Source organism: Lepidochelys kempii, chromosome 9 (genome assembly GCF_965140285.1).
Source record: "Lepidochelys kempii isolate rLepKem1 chromosome 9, rLepKem1.hap1, whole genome shotgun sequence".
Classification (NCBI taxonomy): Eukaryota; Metazoa; Chordata; order Testudines; family Cheloniidae; genus Lepidochelys; species Lepidochelys kempii.
Genome location: NC_136388.1, coordinates 41,707,838 through 41,730,336, shown reverse-complemented (window position 1 = coordinate 41,730,336; position 22,499 = coordinate 41,707,838). Strand labels below are relative to the sequence as shown.

The 22,499-nt window shown below is 41.4% G+C and overlaps 1 protein-coding gene across 1 annotated transcript in view; it reads right to left on the bottom strand.

The window, feature by feature from the left end:
* COPB2 (coat protein complex I subunit beta 2) overlaps window positions 1-9,813 on the bottom strand; it is a 32,557-nt gene extending 22,744 nt beyond the window's left edge. Inside the window, exons 1-4 of the mRNA XM_073359989.2 lie at window positions 9,705-9,813; window positions 7,189-7,326; window positions 6,011-6,097; window positions 1,624-1,750 (exon numbers count right to left, since the gene is read on the bottom strand). Of these exons, the coding sequence (XP_073216090.1) occupies window positions 1,624-1,750; window positions 6,011-6,097; window positions 7,189-7,326; window positions 9,705-9,707 (355 nt within the window). The 5' untranslated portion in view covers window positions 9,708-9,813. The remainder of the gene's footprint in view (window positions 1-1,623; window positions 1,751-6,010; window positions 6,098-7,188; window positions 7,327-9,704) is intronic.
* Between the last annotated feature and the right edge of the window lie 12,686 nt (window positions 9,814-22,499).

Genomic DNA, 22,499 nt, shown 5'->3' with positions numbered 1-22,499 from the left:
TGTTGGGATTTTTGTTAACACACTTAATATTTTGGAGAAAGGAATGTGTGTTAAAACCTCAACACACTATCCCTTCAATTAGGAGGGTGTACATTATCAGCTGTCATATCCAAGACTTTCCCCAGGACTGCCAACCATTGTTTTTAAACAGTTTGCTTTATGTTTTGAAAAAGTGAAATTTAAAGGGAATTTGTGAGTAACATATCCCATAGCTCCTGTACAGCTCCAGAGACATACAAACATCTTGGAGGAACCTTGTCTGAAACGCTGAAAAGTAAGTAGTTGTGGAAAGGGTCAAGTTTCAAAGACACAAGCATCAAAACAAACACTGGAATCCTGAAGAGAATTTCTTCTGTTGTTAGTATAAGGATTTAGGGCTTGTTTACATGACCAGTTAGTCTGCAGAAAGCTGGGATGTGAATCTACCCCCACTAGTCTGCCACAAACTAACTGTCCACGTCAACTTTAAGCAGACTAACAGTTCCTTACTGTGGTTTGATCTAGTCCCCATATGGACAGTTAGTGCATGGCAGGCTAGTATGGAGTAGATTCACACCCCAGCTTGCCACAGACTAATTGTTCATGCAGACAAGCCCTTAGATTTCCAGTTTTGTTTCTCTCACTGTTTTCTATGTGATTTAGTTTCTTGCTTTATTGTTATGGACTTCCTTGAAAACAAAGAGGTATAAAAGGGATGAACTGCCTAATTTGGCACACACTGAATTAAGCAAAAACTGCTCGTAGGCAGATCCTTGACTCTGTATGAAGCCTCCATTCCATCTAGAGTGTGATCCAGCTATTCTTCTCACTGTTCTTGCAACACAGTCAGTTCAGCCATACCGTTGATTGTTTTCAGGAGATACTGCACCTCGGTTTGTTCTCTTAAGCCCTGGTTCTGTAATGCACGCAACATTTCTTCTTTTTGCTTCTAGGCATCTGGAAAACTAGCTCTTCCCTTTAACTTCCTAAAGAAAAGCTGACAGGCCAGTGCCTACTTTTTTTCCCCTTTACAGAAGAGGAGTCTCAGGCTCAGTCAGAGCACTAATTCATCTCAGACACTTCTAAGGACTGCACATCAATACTAAAGGATTAAGATAACAGTTAAATTTGCTTACTAGGGAACCTAGATTGAATGTTGTGGGCAAAACATGAAGCCAACAATTCTATTTCATGAAAGGACATTATATATAAACTCCAATATCACTCATGTTACAAATCTTACTATGAAAACACTACAATGCTTCTAGTTTTAACCAGCAAAATGAAATTAATCTTGATATACGTCAAACCCAAGTATGGCATGTCAGTATGCCAAACAGCAGATCATTAGCATGTAAATGAACTTCTTGTTTGGCAGACATTAAGCAACTAGACTTCAGGTCTTCTTTGACAAGAGCTTAACCTATTACATTTCAGCTCCGAAGTAAAGTTGAGATTCCATTAAAAACATGAAACTAGCTTGGAAAGAAGTAATTTGAGATGACAAATGAGAAGTAGGCTACTTGCTCAAGAATTCTTATTTCAGCAACAACAGTACAGGCCATGTAGTTTCTCATTGTTCAGACTTATCTTATAAACAGAGTTATGTGAGAAAAATCAAATTATACCGAAAATATCTCTTACCACTGCTAGTTAGAATGAAAGGCTGAGTAGGATGTACAGCAATGCAACGAATATAATCGGAGTGTGCTTCAAACATGTGAACTCTTTCCAAGGTATTGTAATTGAAAACTCTAATTTGCATGTCATCCTACAGATGAGAAGAAAATAAAGACATTAAGATCAGCTTCTCTATAAAAGTATTAAATAAAGACTAATATTCCATCTTCAAAGATTCTTCATCCATAAAAGTTCTTTAAGAACCGCATTAGAAGTCTGAAGAAAGGAAACAATGCCAGCTAGCATAATTATTCTGACACAGTTTTGGTTCAGAAATTTACATTACATGATCCTATTTTAAGGCATTTATAACTACGAAGAATTCATCTATGATCAAAGTTTCTCAAAGATGGTCTTAGCCCAAAAGGTCACTTATTTTAATTTAAGGCAAGTTTAAAGTTCCCTTAGACATTTTCACATTATAGGAGCATGAAAAAGTGTTTTCCATGCATTAAGGGCTTTGTTCTCCTCCCATTGAAGTCAATGGGGAAAACGTACATTGATATCAATGATGCAACATCATGCTATAAGAAAAACAGATGCTATGTTGCACTCAAATAACTGAAAAAAGCACTGCCAACTTGGATTTCTTTTTAACTATTTAGGAAATAATGGCCCCAAAAAACACCACAAAGTCCTCCCTGCCCCAAAAAACAACCACCACCACCACCTTAAAGCTTTCAAATATGATGTCCTAAAATCTTTACTTTTTTTAATCCATTTTTAAACTGTGTTAACTTGGGAGCATAAAAATATGTAAAGTTTTCAAAAGAGGTTTAGATGCAAAAGGCAGGGCAGCAAGCCTCCCATCTCAGGTGGGCTCGTGCTACAACTAATCTTTCCTGATTAGTTGTAGCTAAATTAGCCCCCCATCATATTGTGTGTGTAGTTGGGGTTATTTTTTTCCCCAGAATGTGCATTACTTTACATTTATCCACATTACATTTCATTTGCCATTTTGTTGCCCAATCACTTAGTTTTGTGAGATCTTTTTGAAGTTCTTCACAGTCTGCTTTGGTCTTAACTATCTTGAGCAGTTTAGTATCATCTGCAAACTTTGCCACCTCACTGTTTACCCCTTTCTCCAGATCATTTATGAATAAGTTGAATAGGATTTGTCCTAGGACTGACCCTTGGGGAACACCACTAGTTACTCCTCTCCATTCTGAAAATTTACCATTTATTCCTGCCCTTTATTCCCTGCCTTTTAACCAGTTCTCAATCCATGAAAGGATCTTCCCTCTTATTCCATGAAAACTTAATTTACATAAAAGCCTTTGGTGAGGGACCCTGTCAAAGGCTTTCTAGAAAAAAGCCATCCACTGGATCCCCTTTGTCCACAGGTTTGTTGACCCCTTCGAAGAACTCTTAATAGATTAGTAAGACATGATTTCCCTTTACAGAAACCACGTTGACTTTTGCCCAACAATTTATGTCCTTCTATGTGTCTGACAATTTTATTCTTTACTATTGTTTCAACTAATTTGCCCTGTACTGACATTAGACTTACCAGTCTGTAATTGCCGGGATCACTTCTAGAGCCCTTTTTAGGTATTGGTGTTACATTAGCTATCTTCTAGTCACTGGGTACAGAAGCTGATTTAAAGGACAGGTTACAAACCATAGTTAATAGTTCCACAATTTCACATTTGAGTTCTTTCAGAACTCTTGGGTGAATGCCATCTGGTCCCGGTGACTTGTTACTGTTAAATTTAACAATTAATTCCAAAACCTCCTCTAGCGACACTTCAATCTGTCACAATTCCTCAGATTTGTCACCTACAAAAGACGGCTCAGGTTTGGGAATCTCCCTAACATCCTCAGCCGTGAAGACTGATGCAAATAATTCATTTAGTTTCTCCGCAATGACTTTATTGTCTTTAAGTACTCCTTCTGTATGTCGATCGTCCGGGGCCCCACTGGTTGTTTAGCAGGCTTCCTGCTTCTGATGTACTTAAACATTTTGTTATTACCTTTTGAGTTTTTGGCTAGCTGTTCTTCAAACTCCTTTTTGGCTTTTCTTATTATATTTTTACACTTAATTTGGCAGTGTTTATGCTCCTTTCTATTTACCTCACTAGGATTTGACTTCCACTTTTTAAAAGATGCCTTTTTATCTCTCACTGTTTCTTTTACATGGTTGTTAAGCCACAGTGGCTCTTTAGTTCTTTTAATGTGTTTTTTAATTTGGGATATACATTTAAGTTTGGCCTCTATTATAGTGTCTTTGAAAAGTGTCCATTCAGCTTACAGGGATTTCACTCTTGTCACTGTACCTTTTAATTTCTATTTAACTAACCTCCTCTTTTTTGCATAATTCCCCTTTCTGAAATTAAATGCCACAGCGTTGGACCATTGAGGTGTTCTTCTCACCACAGGAATCTTAAATGTTGTTATATTATGTTCACTATTTCCAACTGGTCCTGTTATAGTTACCTCTTGGACCAGATCCTGTGCTCCACTCAGGACTAAATCGAGAGTTGCCTCTCCCCCTGTGGATTCCTGTACCAGCTGCTCCAAGAAGCAGTCATTTAAAGTATCGAGAAATTTTGTCTCTGCATTTCGTCCTGAGGTGAAATGTACCCAGTCAATATGGAGATAACTGAAATCCCCCACTATTATTGAGTTCTTTATTTTGATAGCATTTCATTGTCACTATCACTGTCCTGGTCAGGTAGTCAATAATAGATCCCTACTGTTATATTCTAGAGGGATTTCTAAAGTGCACTGGCTTGCATAGACTCTGCTGGCAAAAACTAAGAGTCTGCATGGGCTGGTCAGTGTGCAACACATTGGTGCAGTTCAGAAATCACACCCCTCTATTGTATATTGTTGCTCTATATAGACAAGTCCTAAATCTCACTGAGTCACTGGGACTAGGTACTTCTGAAAATTTTATCCTAAATGTTTTTGAAGGAAGCAACATGATATATGCTGGCTTGGGCCTACTCCCTTCTCCTTCCATACACATGCCTATTTGCTACTTCTTCAGTATCAGCTTTCTAACTTCTGTCACTAGCAGGCAACATCTTTCAGATCTAGAAAAAAGCTTGCAAGTGAGCTTCCCCCAGAGATGTATATAAGTGTCATTATGCCAATGCATTGAACAGAGAGCGTAGACGATGAACAAGACAAAGTAACAAGTAACTAAGTATTTGATAGCAAAGAAGAGTACTAATTTTTCCACTAAATTTTCTTTCATAGAAATCTTAGCTTTTACTTGTTTCTATAGTAGATACAAAATTTTCAGACAAAAAAAGTGATTTTCAAGTTGACTGCCCATTTAATAAATTTATTTAAAAAATAGAAATGCATCATGGACAATTTTCCATCAGGTCAAATGCCTCTGACCCACTTAAACTTATTCAAAAATTGTAACAGATTGGAAACATGTTGGGTATACACAATATCTACTTTAATTACCAATTAAGACACACACTGCATGCATATCTGGATGCATATTAAAACAACTTCATTTCAGTGATTGATATGACGGCAATATGATTTAAAGGACAGATTAAAAATGTAACATGGAAAATGTTTATTTCAGTGGTTACAAATAGAGATAAGTACACTGATACATGCTTGTACCTGCAAGTCTGCTTCTATAAATATTAAAAAGGCTGACAGAAATAGGCACGCAAAATTAATTCAGACTTTCTTCCTTAGTAATGCAATGTTAAGGTTGAAAATGTGAAAACAAACGATGATTATATACGAGATATATAAACACACACATTTTACAGCCTGTCAGGTGTATACTTTGTGATGTCAACTGTTACACTTTGCTGACTTTTCTTAACTGCAAGAGTAGGATGGACTTATTAAGCACATTTTAGTATGAAGCACATTCAATGGATAAAAGTGGCTTTAGTGTTCTAAAAGTGAACAAAAATTTCTCTAAAGATTCTGTATTAAAAATAATTGAGGAAAAGCATAGAAAAACAACAGGTAAACTTTTAAAATCGTATTACCTTGAATAGTTGAAGTCCTTTAGCCTAATTACAGGGACATGGTTAAGGTACTGTGCATACTACATCTTTTAAACAAATTGAAAGCAAGTGCCAGAAGTTATTCGAGTTGGTAATTTAGATTGGGCCTAAATGTAAAGTCAACCACCACTTTGTATTTTTCGGTTTTTAAAATGAAAGTTTGAGCTTTAAAGTGCCCTTCTATTCAACAGATTTTAGGAGAATGTTTTGGGGAAACAAACAGCTATAATCTGTTATCTTCTTCCAGTGTACAAGTTAATATAGAACCACACTTCTGGATGGTGTGTAAGGGTGCAACGAAGTAAAGAGAAAAGCGGGGGAATGTATATGAAACAGACAAACAAAAAATGACAACTTACAGCTCCTGTCACAACCCAATTTTTTCTGGCCACAAATTTTGCAGCTCTGACTGGCAGGTCACATACTTCAAAGGTCTTCACTAGAGTCTAAAATTAGAAATATTGGGGTATATTACAGAGAAAATGTCAGTTTCAAAATCTGTTCAGCTTTTCTTAAAAACAGCCCACTTTTAAATAGTTGCAAGTTTAAGAACTGTCAAGGAGCTCCTAGAGAAAGGGATCTGTACTCCTTTTTAACAGATGTGAGTATAAACATAAAGTCAGGTAAGAGGAGGTATTGACAGTATGGTGCAGTTTTGCTAAGTCTAAAAACATTTAATACCTTCTGGAATAAACAAAAATTAAAATAATTTGCAAAAAATAAAACTCACTGTATATAGTCAACAAATCCTGGGATTTATGTGATCTCCACAGACTTCTATATCTTTCTTTAGACTGGTTTCAGAGTAACAGCCGTGTTAGTCTGTATTCGCAAAAAGAAAAGGAGTACTTGTGGCACCTTAGAGACTAACCAATTTATTTGAGCATGAGCTTGAAGTGAGCTGTAACTCACGAAAGCTCATGCTCAAATAAATTGGTTAGTCTCTAAGGTGCCACAAGTACTCCTTTTCTTTAGGCTGTTTCTTAATGTTTGTGATATCACCTGAACAACATATGCTGAGGCATCACACAGATTGCAAACAAATGAGCCTCAAGTTCAGGGAGATTAAACAGAAAAAAAATAAGTTTAAGATCAATTTTGTGCATCACATCCCTACTACTCTTAATATTCAAAGCATTTAGCATATAAACAGAAAGCTCAGTGCTGGGTTGACATCCTAATCTATCTGCTTTATATCACGGTACTTATTTGTCTCTGAGGCTACAATTTGAAAATGCACCACCCTTAGGTACATTGATCTTTAATGGCACTGAACTATAAGTGGCAGCATGAAACATGAGTTTCTTGAGGACACCCTGCTGATTCTGCAAATTATAGTTTTTTTGTTTTGATTTTTAAACAAAAAACAGTGATTTTATTATATTATTATTTAAAGTTCTTTCCATACGTCTGCTGCAGAAGAATGCACTTCGTATATAACTATGATCAGGAAACACATATCAATGAATTACCATATTGCTACATTGAACACACTCCTGTTTCTAATTAGAAATAGAATACAGCACAAAAAGTTTACCTGTGTTTCATGATTCCAAACACAGACACTGCCATTGTACAGGCTAGCTAACATCCATGGCTCAGTAGGGTGCAAGTCCACACTCTTTACTCGGTCAGAACGAGCTGTTAGTTTTCGCTTAATATCGAGTCGGAGAGGCTAGAGATCAGAAAAATTAAGAATGCTACATTATTCTTCAATGTAACAACGGCACAGAACTGTTTTAACATATCTGTAGTGTAAATAAGAAAAAACTGAAGGTTAAACCTAAAATAAAACTAGGCAGCTCTGTTTTGAGGGCACACATCCCACACACTCCTTATCTTAGCTACCTGTTTGCTTTGTTCTTCTAAGAGAGTCTTTAGAATATAAACAAATACTGGTTCTGAGTGGCATCATTCTCACTGATTTCTCTGGAGCAGGACAGGGTCTCAGTAGAGCACAGAGGATTGTTCTTGTGCATTTTTTCTTTAATCCACATGAATATATTGCTTGTAAAGAGGTCCTGAACTGCACAACTGGAAAAATCTATCTGCAGAATAAGCTCAAGAAAAGGAAGGGCAGTGCATGCTTCCATACAACATCTTGCCCAGTATGCCCATAAACCGTTTTCTCCTTTGTACTTCTGTTGTGAAAAAAATGTGGGAGCCAGCTATCACAAACTATGATGTGTAATGGAGACACCTGTCCATTAGAAATTGATGCAAGTCTAACAACTCCTTTAAAAATCAGACAAACACAGAAGCCAATGATATTTTTAAAAGAAGCACTACAAAGTAAAAAAGAACTTTAAACCTTCCATTATACCCCGATTTTGACTTCACCTATAACTCTGGCAATACAAAACAAAACTACCTAAAATTTCACGGGTTGAATTCATGCCAAGGTAAGTTTTCTAGAATGAGGCATTTCAAAATGTGAAGGTTCTAAAAACGATGACCTTATTTATTGCTCAACAACACCTACTTCTGCTGGTGAGAGACACAAGCTTTCAAGTCACACAGAGCAGAGCTGAAGTTGGTCCTATAAGAGCTATTACCTCACACACTTTGTGTCTCTAATACCAATGAGCTTTAACTGTCAGACTACTGTGCCCCTTTCAGGAAACTGATTGGGCTTGCATACCTCAAATTTCACCTCACTTTGTTTGCTTACAAAATCACACATAAAAATACAAATGTCACAGCCACACTATTACTGAAAAACTGATTTCATTTTTACCATATAATTATGAAATAAATCACACACACACACCCCCATCAAGGTTCCTTCCCCACTCTGAACTCTAGGGTACAGATGTGGGGACCTGCATGAGAAAACCCCTAAGCTTATTTTTACCAGCTTATGTTAAAACTTTCCCAAGGTACGAACTACTTCACCTTTTGTCCCTGGACTTTATTGCTGCCACCACCAAGCATGTAACAAATATAACAGGGAAAGAGCCCGCTTGGAAACGTCTTTCTCCCCAAAATCCCCCCCAAGCCCTACACCCCCTTTCCTGGGGAAGGCTTCATAAAAATCCACACCAATTTGTACAGGTGAACACAGACCCAAACCCTTGGATCTTAAGAACAATGAAAAAGCAATCAGGTTCTTAAAAGAAGAATTTTAATGAAAGAAAAAGTAAAAGAATCACCTCTGTAAAATCAGGATGGTAAATACCTTACAGGGTAATCAGATTCAAAACATAGAGAATCCCTCTAGGCTAAGCCTTAAGTTACAAAAAGACACAAAAACAGGAATATACATTCCATTTAGCACAGCTTATTTTATCAGCCATTCAAACAAAACAGAATCTAACGCATATCTAGCTAGATTGCTTTCTGACTTTTTACAGGAGTTCTGACCTGCATTCCTGTTCTGGTCCGGGCAAAAGCATCACACAGACAGAGCGAACCCTTTGTTTCCCCCCCACCCTCCAGCTTTGACAGTATCTTGTCTCCTCATTGGTCATTTTGGTCAGGTGCCAGCGAGGTTATCCTAACTTCTTAACCCTTTACAGGTGAAAGGGTTTTTCCTTTGGCCAGGAGGGATTTAAAGGTGTTTACCCTTCCCTTTATATTTATGACACTCCCATTGAGAACCACTGATATAGTATGTAGAGCAGTACAAACAAGTCTTCATTTGTATGAAATTTTAATATGCAGCTGTCATAAATAGCTGTAAAGGAACCAGACTCCCCACCCCCAGGCAAATAGGTAGGGGAGTTGATGTAACCACTGGTCTGACACCCTGACCTGGTCCCCTCAGCACATCCCCTCCCAGCATCTCACCAGGGATTAATTCCTGCCACGCACCGCCCGCACAGCCTCAGGGACAGCGCTGGCCTGCGGAAGCGGGGAGCGGCTGGGGGCTCTGGTTCCTTTACAGCCCGCAGGAGAAGGGAACCCTGCGCGCCCCTCACCACCTGTATGTCCCGGCCCACTCACCCTCCCCAACCCCAGCCCAGCGGGCAGCTCCTCTGTCCACCCCCACGCCAGCCAGCCAGCCGCGAGGAGACAAGGCCCGGCCCCGGCTGGCCCCGCGGCCGGACTCACCATGGTTCCGCAGCCCCAACCCAGCAGCAGCGGAGACGTCGCTCTCTGAGCCCAACTGACCGACGTGGAGCTTCCGGCCCCGCCGCTCTCGCGACATGTAGGGTGAAAACGAGAACCCCGTGCACAAGCGCTTCTGTATCTCAAACATCGCGAGAACGAGACTCCTCGCTTTCGTGGCGTCTGAGGGAGCCAGAGGCACCTACCTACTGAAACCAATGTACGACGCAATATCAGCTTCCCGCGGGGGGAGGGGGTGTGGCTATCAAACCCAGGGGCCTGATGGGAATTATAGTCCGTTTGTGCCGTAAAACATGCTGGGACATGTAGTCTTTGCCGCGGTGCATGCTGGGAACTATAGTTTCCATAAGGGAGGAAAACGGGGCGTTGTCATGGCCGCGGCCGCCTGCCTGATAAGGATTAGGGCCTCCCTTCAGCCGTGGCCTGTTTGTTCACATCGTGAGCGCAACCCTCTGCCCCACCCCGGCGCAGGAGATAGGCCTATGGCAGGCAGGGTCTGCCCCTGTGTTCCCACAGGCCTTGGCTTGCCAGCCCCGCCCCCTGCTCGCGACATTCCCCTCCCTCCGTGGCTCGCTGCCCCGGCTGGGGAGGGCTCTACTGAGGGTACGTGCTCTGGGGTGGGGCCATAAAGGAGAGGTTCAGGGTGTGGGAGGTGGGGTGTGGGAGGGGAGGTGCAGGCTCTGGGGTAGGGGTGGGGATGAGGGGTTTGGGGTGCAGGAGAAGGCTCCAGGCTGGGGAGTGGGGCTGAGGGATTTGGGAGGGGGCTATGGGTTGAGGCATAGGAGGGGGTGAGGGCTTTGGGATGGGGGTCAGGCTCCAGGGTGGGGCTACGGATGAGGTGTGTAGGAGGGGGCACCAGGCTGCGGATTGAGGCAGGGGATTGGAGTGCAGGGGGTATGGGCTCTGGGCTGGAGATGAGAGGTTTGGGGTGCAGGAGGGAGCTCCAGGTTTAGAGGGCTCAGGGCTAGGGCAGAGGGTGGGAGCGCAAGGCTTACCTTGGGCAGCTGCTGATCAGCAGGGCTAAGGAAGGCTCCCTGCCTGTCCTGACTCTGCATTGCACCCCATAAGGGGTCTGGCTCCTAAGCAGGGGGTGGGGGGGCAGGAGGCTCCACACGCTGCTCTCACCTAGGGGCACCTACCCCCCCCTTCCCAGCCAGTGGGAGTGCAGAGCTAGTGCTCAGGGCAGGGGCAGCATGCCTAGGAACCAGACCCGCTTACTGCTTTCGGGGCACAACACAGAGCCAGGACAGGTAGGGACTAGTCTGCCTTAGACCCACAGCACCACCGACCAGACTTTTAACAGCCTGACCGGAGCCGCCAGGATCCCTTTTCAACCAGGCATTGCAGTCAAAAACCAAACACCTGGCAACCCTACACAGGCCACAATGCCTCAGGTTGCCCCCAAGAACAAAGTTGTGCAAGCTCCCTCACCTTTTCCCCTTGTTGGGGTGCCTCTGAGATCTTGTCCACCCACTTTCCCAAAGAACTTAGTTGGGGTCTAGTCTCATCACTCAAGTTCCTTTATTTGGCATACAGCATAGCAATGCTGAGCTGATCAGACTCAAGCATAATGGGTGGCTATAGGGTGTAACATGCACTCAAAGTCACGCAGTAAATCTCTTCCTTTATAACAGTGGTCCCCAAACTTTAACAACCGACGAACCCCTTTCACTGAAATGTCAAGTCTTGTGAACCCCCTCCTAAAAATTAATATTTCCAGGGATTTTCTCTCTTATCTCAGCATAAATTATAAAAGCAGTGATCTTGGACATACAAAATTTGTTTTTATGACATGCTTATTACACGCTATTTATTAATTTTTATTTACCATTACAGTATTTTTATTACATTATGAAAATGGCAACACTCTTCCAAGATCTCAGTTTTGTAGCTTGTATCACTTTTGATTAAGTCTGTTATAAGACAAGGCTCCTATCAGAGGCGCCAGTAGAAAAAAGGGGTGTGGGGGCAAAGCCCCTGGGACCAGGGCGGCACCGCCAGAAAAGGGGGGGGGGGCGCCAAGGGGATCACCGGAAAAAAAGGGGAGGGAGCCACGGGGGAAGGGGCACGCTGACGTACTGGCACCCCCCCCCCAAACTGGTGGCTCTGGCTCCTATGTTTCATCAAAGAGTATCAGATGTGAAACAGCATGAAGGTATTTAAGAAGCCAACTCAAAGAGTTCCTCCTACACAAGGATTCAGGTCTTTAGCAGTCCAGGCAAACAATGCACATTACAACAAAGCTTAAACTTGTTCTTCATAATAATTTTAAAACAACACTAGCAGCCTATTTAATTTTAAAAACAGCAAAAAAATCCACCTCCCTTTCTATTTCGTATAAGGAGTCTTGAAGTTTAAATCTTCTCAGTGTGATAGATACGTTTGCTTTGATCTGCTTAGCTCTTAGAAGTCCCCAAGGCTCCAGGCTGCTAGCCCCATGCTACCCAGGGTCCCTATGGACAGCTCTGTCTGCCATTAGGGAATTCTCCCCACCCCCCCCGAGAACCCCCTGTAACATTTCGTGAACCCCAGTTTGGGAACCACTGCTTTATAACTTTACATTAGCTTCACTTTGTAGGAACCAATCTCAGTACAGAATGCACTGTCCATGCATATCTTGTATCTCATCTTATGTTCCAGGATTATTTTATCCATTGTTATCTTGTCCACTATAAATGGTTCCCTGAGCATTCACCCGTATCTTAGCTAGTATAAATATTATGTTTCCAGCCTGTTGATCCATTTATCTCCCTAATCTAGTCTCCCAAGAAATGGGGCCTCATTCAGGTCCATTTATTCATCTCAAGCCAGGCCTACACCTGTGAAGTAGTGCCACTATGAAACAGGCTTAGAATAGCAATGCCATGCTACACCTCTCGTGCCTCCATTCACAAGCCTGAGAGGGTAGATGGGTGAGCTAATTGTGATGGTGGTTTATGTGCTGTAAGGAACTGTCCACTTGCACTGCACTGAAAGGCTATCAACCCATTTCACGAAAGTCTTGCATAGATACTTCAATATTCTTGTACTTTAAATTGCTACAGAGCTGGGCCAAATTCAAATTAGCAACCAAAATGCTAAAGGCTGTTGTGTCATCTTGTGGCTTAATACTATGCACATGGCAATCCAGAACAAAATTAAACAGAAACAGTATAATCAGTGTCAGATTTCTACTCAAACACCACCACCGTGTGATAAACCATCACTTCATTTCCACTCGCACTGTTGCCAGAGGACTTACAACCCTGTCTCTAGTAAATTACAAAGATCATTTAAGTCTAGCAATGAAGGAAATAATTACAAGAATGATAATTTTTATCTCCAATTTCACAGTTATTTCTATTATGGATATAACTCAAATACGCCAATCAGGACTGGAATCCCATTGTATCGGACACTGTAAAAACACAGAAGAAAAACAGTACCTGTCTTAGAGCATTTACTGTCTGAAAGCCACAAGAATGCTTGGGATTGTGTCTAGGTTGGGTTGGTTGGCTGGCTTTTCCCCAGCCTGCTTTTTACCCAAATATAAGGGAAAACAAAACATTCTTGTGTTTTTACTGGTTAGGATATAATCCTGATGAAAGAGAAAGAGAAAACAAGCACTGGCAGGGGCATAAAAAGAAGTCAGTGTTGCCATCCTGCATGATATTTGGTGTTTCTTAAATATCAAGCTCCTGGACGCACGTGATGATGGGAATCTCAGCTTTCATTAAGAACACACTTTCTGGACCTCATAGTTGAGACACATGCTTGAAAACATGACCTGAGTGTTCACCACAAGTCCATTCAAGCACCCTCTCTTGGCCATTCACTAGACTGTTGTGAAGGAATCCAGCCCCTGGAGTTTGAACAGAGCCTAGGCACTGTCCCTAGCTTGCGGGTCCTAGGTATGCTCTCAGGGTGCAGAGCCTCTGCCTAGCATCCCAGCCTGAGATCTTAGCCCATGCAGTCTCTCTGTCAAATCCTTGGAACCAGTGCTAACTCCTCAGACTCCTCACTTAGCATCAACACCCCACTCCCAGAGCTTCAGCTGAAGGTGTGAGCTCTCTGGTTTACTTCTTCAAGGGATCACACAATGTGTAGCACATAACCCCCATAGATGTTGCACAGGACTTGAATACAACATTTCTCTTTAATAGCAGGAGAAATACACCGACCTATACAAAATAATAAACCACTCATTTTCCTGCCTCAGTTTCCTCACTGCTCCACAGCATTCTTGGGACTCGGGTCAGAATCCTTGGTTAAGCCTTGGTTAAGCCACAAGTCCTGCTCCAGTGTATGGCCTGTGTCCTGAAACATGGAGCCTTCTCTCCTCAGCTTGCCTTTCATTATGGTAGCTGCCAATCTCCTTCCCCTCCTGCCTGCATGGCTCCTCGCTCTCCCCCAACTCCTCTGCAGTCCTTTTTATAACCTTCTTAATCACTTGTCCCTTTGGCCTGCTTGGTAACTTTCCACTGCTCCAAACACCATCCTCTGTTGAGGGAAGTTGGAGAGAACTGGTTCCCCAACTCTCTCACCCTCCTTAGCATAACCATTGTGGTTAGAGTTGTCAAGTTGTCATGACCCATCATTGTCCCTGCTCTAGCAGAGATCTGACAACCCTGTCAGCTCATAGTGGGTACACATAGAGGGGCATTACTGATGCAGCAATTTTCATAGTAGTATGTCAGATAGAATTAATAAGTTGTACATATGTTCCCTGAATCACCAAATGTACCCTAATATCTCAAACTAAAAAGGCCAATAAAAAAAAAAACAGGTCAAGTCACAATTTTGGGGACCTGACATTTAAACACTTCAGTGTTTGTAATACTATAGGTCAGGGGTAGGCAACCTATGGCATGCGTGCCAAAGGCTGCACATGAGCTGATTTTCAGTGGCACTCACACTGCCCGGGTCCTGGCCACTGGTCTAGGGGGCTCTGCATTTTAGTTTAATTTTAAATGAAGCTTCTTAAACATTTTTAAAACATTATTTACTTTACATACAACAATAGTTTAGTTATATATTATAGACTTATAGAAAGAGACCTTCTAAAAATGTTAAAATGTATTACTGGCACGCGAAACCTTAAATTAGAATGAATAAATGAAGACTGGACCCACCACTTCTAAAAGGTTGCTGACCCCTGCTATAGGTCATGGGAGCAGAAGGAGAGATTGAAGGAAGTGAGCTAGCAGAAGACATCAGTGTTGGAGAAAGAAGAGAAGGAGTGTGCTAAGAAACCTGGGGGAATGGGATAGAGGGGAAGACCTATTGGATTTTTTTTCTTTGGGAAAACTTAAGATCCTGCATAGAGAGGGAAGAGGTTTTAAAGAGGGAGTCAGAGGCAGCTGGTGGTTGTTGGGTTCTCCAACCTCCGCCCTCTGGGGAAAGTCTAGACACATTTCCCCTCCCCACCACCACAGCTTATTCATTCAAGTTTCCTGCAAGTGGGGATATAGAGGGGTCACCACACTTGGAGTGCAATGGATAAACCTCACCCTGGGAAAACCACCTTGTAATCTGCCAGGTGAGTGAGTGAGTGAGTGTAGCTTGTGGGGGAATTCTGTACCAAAAAATTAAAAATTCTGCACCCAGTATTTTAAAATTCTGCATATTTTATTTGTCAAAATAAACAATATAATCATGCCAGTTTCAATTATTTCAAAATACCTGTCAGCAAGTATTTCTGTAGCAATACAGAGAACAAAAAGGTTCAGGAAATATTTGACAAATAGATTAGTTACTAGGCAAATAAATACAGAACTTGGGGTAATTCATTTAAACAACAATACAGAAGTGTATTTCCTGCATATCTCAGAAGCAGTGCAAAGGCTTGGGGGAGTAGGGGTAACGGAGGAGCTGAATGAGAGGGAAGTAATTGCTGGGAAGGAGTCTGGGTGTGAACTTGGACAGTTGTTGGGTGTGGGAGGGAGATGTATGGAACAGGGTTTTTTGGGCAGGGAGAGATTGTTAGGGAGTTAGAGAGCCTCCCCCTTCCATGCAGACCCCTAGCCTTTTCCATTTAGTCAGGCACATCTGTTTCCCTACACCTACATGTGCACCCCGACTTAAAACTGTCACGCCACTAGTTTCTGTACCCTCACTCCTGTCAGTCTCCCCACTAGCCCTTCTGAATCCCAGTCTATGACCCCCAGCAACCCTGTGCCTCGATCTGTCTGTCCTTCCCCATCCTGTGCCTCCTCACCTGGCCCCGTGCGCATGGCACTGTGAGGAAAGCAGCCTCTGCCTCTCCACAGCTGGCAGCCCTCTCTTCTGGCACCACAGCAGGCCCCTGTGGGCAAAAGATGTAATTGCACAGCCTTTCCAGCAGAATGTATTTTCTGTGGTGGTGGGCAGGAGGGAATTCTGCACCGGTGGAGTGGCACAGAATTCCCCCACGAGTAATGGAATGGGGGAGAGGTAGAGCTTTTTAGCAAAGAAGATAAAAGAACTGAAGGAATGAAGAGTAAATGTGTAATAGGGGAAGTTAATGTGGTCACTAGCCTTCTGCCAAAGAGACTTCATGGTCGGAGAACAAAAGTGAGGCAAGTGCACATTAGGGATAAGCCAGAAGGAGTACTAGCAGGGCAGAGTGCGCAGTAAGAGAGAGGGGCTTCAAAGTCAAGAAAGAAATAATATGCATAACTGCTTGCTTATTTATTACAGGATGTTTGTCTCATTAAAAATGCACAGAAATGCATTTACCTGGCAGTATCAAGTTGGCATTCCGTAGCATCTTAAATGAAGCAAAAAACAGATTAACTGCACGATATAAACCTTTCTGGGTTTTCTGGTCAGCTTACTTTTTCTTAAATACTTGACGGCACACCTGGTCAGTGTTTTCCCCAGGAATTGAAATGGGGGGGAGGGTAATCAAATTTACGGGGCGGGAGGAGGGGGAGGTCAGGGGTGAGACCGTGAAGGTGGGCTTTATGGCACCATACTGAAAAATGTTGTTTCATGACCATTAGATTTTAAAATCATCACACAAAATTAAAGTTGGCTATACTCAAGCCTTCTGTGAAACACTACATCTACATCCTTCTTGGTTTCTTGTTATAAATTTGCACAACTCTGTTAATGAACTTCTTGAATGCAATACCTTCATCTTTGGTGGCTTCTCATGTGTCCGGTACTTCCATTCCTTCAACTGATATGCTCATTAGTTCATTCACATGATCAAGCAGAAGGCGACTTCTTTCAAAACACAAAATTATTTTCAATGATGAAAAGAAACGCTCAACTGTAGCTGTTGTGACTGGGAGTAGCAAGAGATGAATTCCTACTTCTTTCAGCCCAAGAAACAGCATAAAGATCGGGTCGAGCCACTAGTGATGATAAAAAAGAAGTTGAAGTCAAATTGTCATTCATTCATCGTATAATATTTCACTCTGTGTTCAAATTCTCTATTCTATCCTGAGCACATGGCAACCCTATTGCTGGTAGTGCCTCACTCCACTCAACTGTCGGTGTTTTATAAGACAGGGATCTGTAAAAGCTATGTAGAGGTTGAGTAGAATCTAGAAGTCGCTGTTGTAGATTTTTAAGAATCAAGTCTTTGTACTTTTTCAGTTGTCTTAAACATTTCTTGTCCTCTTCATTTAAGGATTCAGTATAAACGCCTTTATTAGTCAACTTCTGGACTGAAGTCTTTGCTTCTTCCAGTACTTTTTCAATGGATAGCTCTCTGATTGATCCAAATGTAGCTTCTATTGCTGGACAAAGATCTACTACTGTTGAAGCAGATGCCTGGATGGCATTGTTTAATGACCCAAGTGGTTTCAACAGTAGACTTACAAGACAGAGAATGGCAATAGTCTTCTCTGACCATAGTAGCAAAAGTAATACACCAGCCTCACTATTTAGATCCATCCCATCTTGGTAGATACTTTCCAAAGCCAGTAATAATGGCTGGAGTAATTTTAAGACAACAGCCAAGGATCATTCATGAGAAAGCCAGAGGGTTTTTCCAGGTTGGACTAATTTGAACTTTAGTCTTAGTGTATCTTCTATATTTTTCAGGATATTCAGTCTTTCCGGACTCTAGCTGAAAAAACAATATAATGAAGACATAAAATTTATAGCTTTTTAAAATGTCTTTTGAAGAGTCTGCAGCTTGTACTAGCACTAATTGGAGTAGATAGCCTCGGTAGTGTGTATAGGAGAGACTAGGGTTACACTTTTCTCTGAGCAAAGCTTGTGCTCCACCATGTCTTCCAGAGAAGTTTGCAGCTCCATCAAATGCACAAGCAGACATCTGTTTGGGGTCCAAATGACAAACATTTAACTCTTCTAAGATATGGGTTGTCACAGATGCAGCCAATCTGTCTACTATGACTTGAACATCTAGAAATGCATGTACTGGCCTACCACTGACATCAAGATAATGTGCACAATGACTTAATACTTGATGACCATTTGCATTGGTGCATTCATCAGCCATGTACGCAAATTTTTTGCATGGGGTGAGAGAGTTCTTCACTTTTTCAACTGTTGAGTTTTTCACTGTTGCATCACATGCATCTAGCCAGTCAGTTGAGTTTCTTGCAGAAAGATAGTGAGCAATTGCTGGTCTTGTTCGGAACCAGTGTTCAACTTCAGGATGAACAAGTGACAATGCACTTAACATTGGCCTCCAGTTTGTAGTGTGTGGTATCTCTTGCTTAAATAGAAAGTATGATGCCACGGCCATGTTTGTTCACATGAACTGTGTTGTGTAACAGCCTTATTAACATTCACTGGTGTTGTCCTTGGTCAGTGGAGACTCGTAGTTCAGAGGTGCTTTCACATAAGTACACCTCCCAGGTGGGGGGCAAGAAGGCACCTTGCTCGTTCCTCCAGCTGCTCACTGTTTGCTCTGGCCACTGTTGTTCATTGTGCCACCATTCACTCCATCGCTCTGTTGCCAGTGGCCCTGCACCATCACCTTCTGCTGCCACCGTGACCTCTACGAGTTGGTCTCTTGAGGCTCCATCAGCTCTCAGTGATTTCAGCTGAGCTCTCAGTGGGGGAACCTCGCTGCTAGTGCATTCAAATGATTTGTAACCCAACACCAGCCAAAATCTATCACTTGGGCAACACAGCTCTATTTGCTAGATACTTAGGTAGATTAGGTGTGAATGTAAATACAATCTGGTCCTGAAGCCTTTCCCGCCAGCTCATCACTAGCTGTCAGGGAGAGTTCATTTAGACTTTGTTTACAAATCATAATTTGAAATTATTAGGTTGGCCAACATAACCAAAATGAATGCACTGTCGTTGACATAAAAAACAGCAGCTGTATAAGGAAGCTAGTCTATGTTCATACTTTTCAAATCTATTATACCTTTTCAGATACAGCGTATCATAACATATGTGTATAGGCTTTTAAAGTGTGTATTAATGTTTCAATTTCAATTCAAATTTCCAAACAATCACTAAATTGGCAACACTGGATGTAACTAGTTCACAAAACTGCAGGGGGGAGGTGGGAGGGAAATCCCTGTCTGGTCTTCACACATTCAAATCCTACAGTATTAAAACAATTGGTAAGTATATAGTGTTGCAAGCTACATTTCCTATATTTAGCTGCTACCCTCAAAAAAACCCCAACCAACCAACCAACAACAAAACACTGAAAGACCAGCTAAGCCACCACATTAAAAAAGGGTTTTGCTTCCCACAGGTTTCCGTAATTAGATTTTGACACTTGCATTAAACTTTAAAAAGTAATGTATGAAAATATAAATGCATTGAAATTTCTCTGTAGTGGTGGAATTTCAAACACTTTATTATTAAAACATCCTATTGTTGATTAGAGGCACTGAAACAACAAGGGAATTGCAAAAGAGAGGTTATAACTAAAAACAGTAATTATTAGGAAACAACTACAATAGTGTTTCAGCAGCTGATGGCTTTCCCCCTCCCAAGCTGTTGCCTCCCAGGACAGCATGTCCATTAGATCCTCCAAGGGGTTTCAACTTGAAGCCTGGTGCCAATAATTAGGACTTGTCAGTGTAATTGATATTGTAATAGTGTAGTAAGAGTTTGCCTGTCAGCTGATTGGGATGTTGTATATTATAGATACACGCACAGGTTATTGACCTTCCAATTATACCAGGTTAAGGCAGTGTAGGATGCCTATCACAAGCTTCTACAGTGTAAACATATAGCTTCTGGTAAGTTTATGTAATTGCATAGAATTAATTCTAACAAGACAAAGTGAAAAAGGGGAAATGCTAAATAAGAGAATATCAATGCACTTTAATCAAGTAAGGATTAGTTAATTTAGATGTCAGTATTATAGCCAACACTCCAGTTCCAGTGTGGAGAAATTCATATTGTACAAATTATCTATCTAGACCCAAATCTGGTGATATAAATATACAGTGTGCTGCTGCTTATTTCAGAAGGTATCAAAAGTCCTGAGGGCCCAATGTTTCCCTGCCTAGGACTGTCTTTCCAGGAGTCCAGTGTTATGTAAACTCATTTATTTTTCTAAACGTCACTGACTGCCTTATTGTCTTTACAGGCCTATATGGCTTCTCAGCCTCACTGCACATTTCTCTTTGGATCCCACTTTATTAAGTCAGCTGTTCAGTTGTGTTGTTTTTTTTTTTTTAAATAGCTATATTGCCATTAGCTTGTTGAGTGTTTGCTAGGTTTCCCTGAGAAATCTTGCAATTATTTTGTGATCTGGATTATTGTATAATTCTAGCTAGCGTTTTGTTTTGTGGAATAAGCAAACATTTTCCTATAGAAACTTTTTCCATCAGGTGAATACTGTGATTTATTGTTAAGTGTTTATTTTAGAACCTTAATTAATCTGAGGTACTATTAAATGGGAAGAGTTAATGGCTGCAGTGCAGTGGACTGAAGCAAAATCCACTGAAGATGTGTGGCTTAACAGGGAGGAAGGTGGAGATAAATTAAGCCCGGTGAGTGTAATGAAAGGGGTTATTAACATTTAGCAGCTATGCAAGAAAGATGATGGTAAACCTGGAACAAAAACCCCATCAAACCTTGTAACTGTTTGCTATGCTGTATCCCTGCAAATCAACTCTTACCACATGCAATTTGTCTCCTTCAATCTAAAAAGTTTCCAACTTGGTTTTTCTTCTCACCCTTCAGGACATATACTTGTTTGTTACCATCCCAACTCATTAGTATCTGCAAGAACCAAATGATTAAATCCAATTCGATAACTAAGATTTTTAGACGACATTGCACAAACTAAAACTAATGATGGAGGTGACATGTTCGGGGGGGGGAAACGAAACAAAAAACCCCAAGTCCTTGTGTGTTGACTGTCGGGTGTAAAGTGCTTTTGTGTTGTCAGTCTTCTTCAGATGTATTAGCAAGGCTAATTCCCCACTCTGGCACTTGAAGTGCAGAAAGTGGGGGCCCCACAAGGACTCTAAAAATTAATACTTGTGACTCCAGGCTTATTCCCAAGGTTACAACTTTTCTCGGACCTTGGATTGGTAGATGCTGCCACCACCCAAGCGCAAAACCCCTTTAAGAGCCCAGGAAGGTGTACTTGGGAATTCCTTCCTGTGGGGTATCCTCAAGCGCTTTCACTGCCTGTCCCTCGCCTCCGGGGAAAAGCTGAAAGAAAATAAAAAAAGGAAATCCGCTATTGCCACCAGCTAATTAAACAACATGTGCACAAACCTCTGAACACAAAACTCTAATTCTGTTCTTAAAAAAGGTAGAATTTTATTTAAAAAAAAAAAAGAAAATACATCTATGAACTCAGGCTTTTGCTAGATTTTAAAAGAGCAGCTACAAAGATTAAGCACCAAGAAGAGCTTTCTTAAGGTCCAGCTTAAAGGTTACAAGCAAAACAAAAGCACCTGGGGTTAGCATAGAGGAATCCACAAGCCATAAAGAAATAAAAGGGATAAACCTAGTTGCATCTTCCTAGACATTTTCTGATTTACTTACATATCTCGGGTTTTAATGAGTAGTTTCTAGGTATGATACTGATGATTTTTTGCATACCTGGCCTAAGCTTTTTGCAGCATAGTTGCTGCCCTGTCCACCTCTCTCCCAGAGAGCAACAGAGACAAAAAGGGAATCTTTTCTCAATTTAAAAAAGTTCTAGCCCTCCCATTGTCTCTATTGGCCAGGTGCCCACTCACTTCCTTTTACCTATGCATAGCAGTGAGACTTAACACTTTACAGGTAGAGCAATTAGAGAACAGCTACTAAGAGAGATTTTATAGCTACTGGCTGGCTGGGTGTCCATAAAAGGGAGCTATCCCTCCCCCATTCATTTATCACATGTATTGGACATACAAAGAAGGGGAAGTCTTTCAATGCTGCAGTAAAGAATTAGTGATGTGTATCAGTGAAGCGCTGCCTACAGATAACATTGCCTAACAGTTTCCCTTATAAGCCCACGTTTTCAGTTTTTTAGAATTTTCCCAAAAACTGTAACCTTTTGGGTTGATATTTTTCATGCCAGCTGGCTGCTTCAATCATTCTAAGAATCAGCAAAAGGGTTTAATCAGTTTATTATTTTTCCTTAATGTCATTCTTGGATTCTTCCGTGTTAATATTTTTTCCAAACAATTTTTTGTTTGTTCGGGTTTTTTTGGAAGAGCTCTAGTGCCTCCATGCTTTGGAGCAAGGGGATAATTTTGCACATCCATCTACATTTGCTCAGGGTCTGCGCAGTTGCTCTTCACACATGCTCAGTAGAACTTGTTAGAGGTTTGCAGTTAAAGATCTGCAAATATGCCAACTCAACTGAGCATGCATTAACCCCCCTGCAGAGAACTGCTGCAGCCATCATATCCTTTG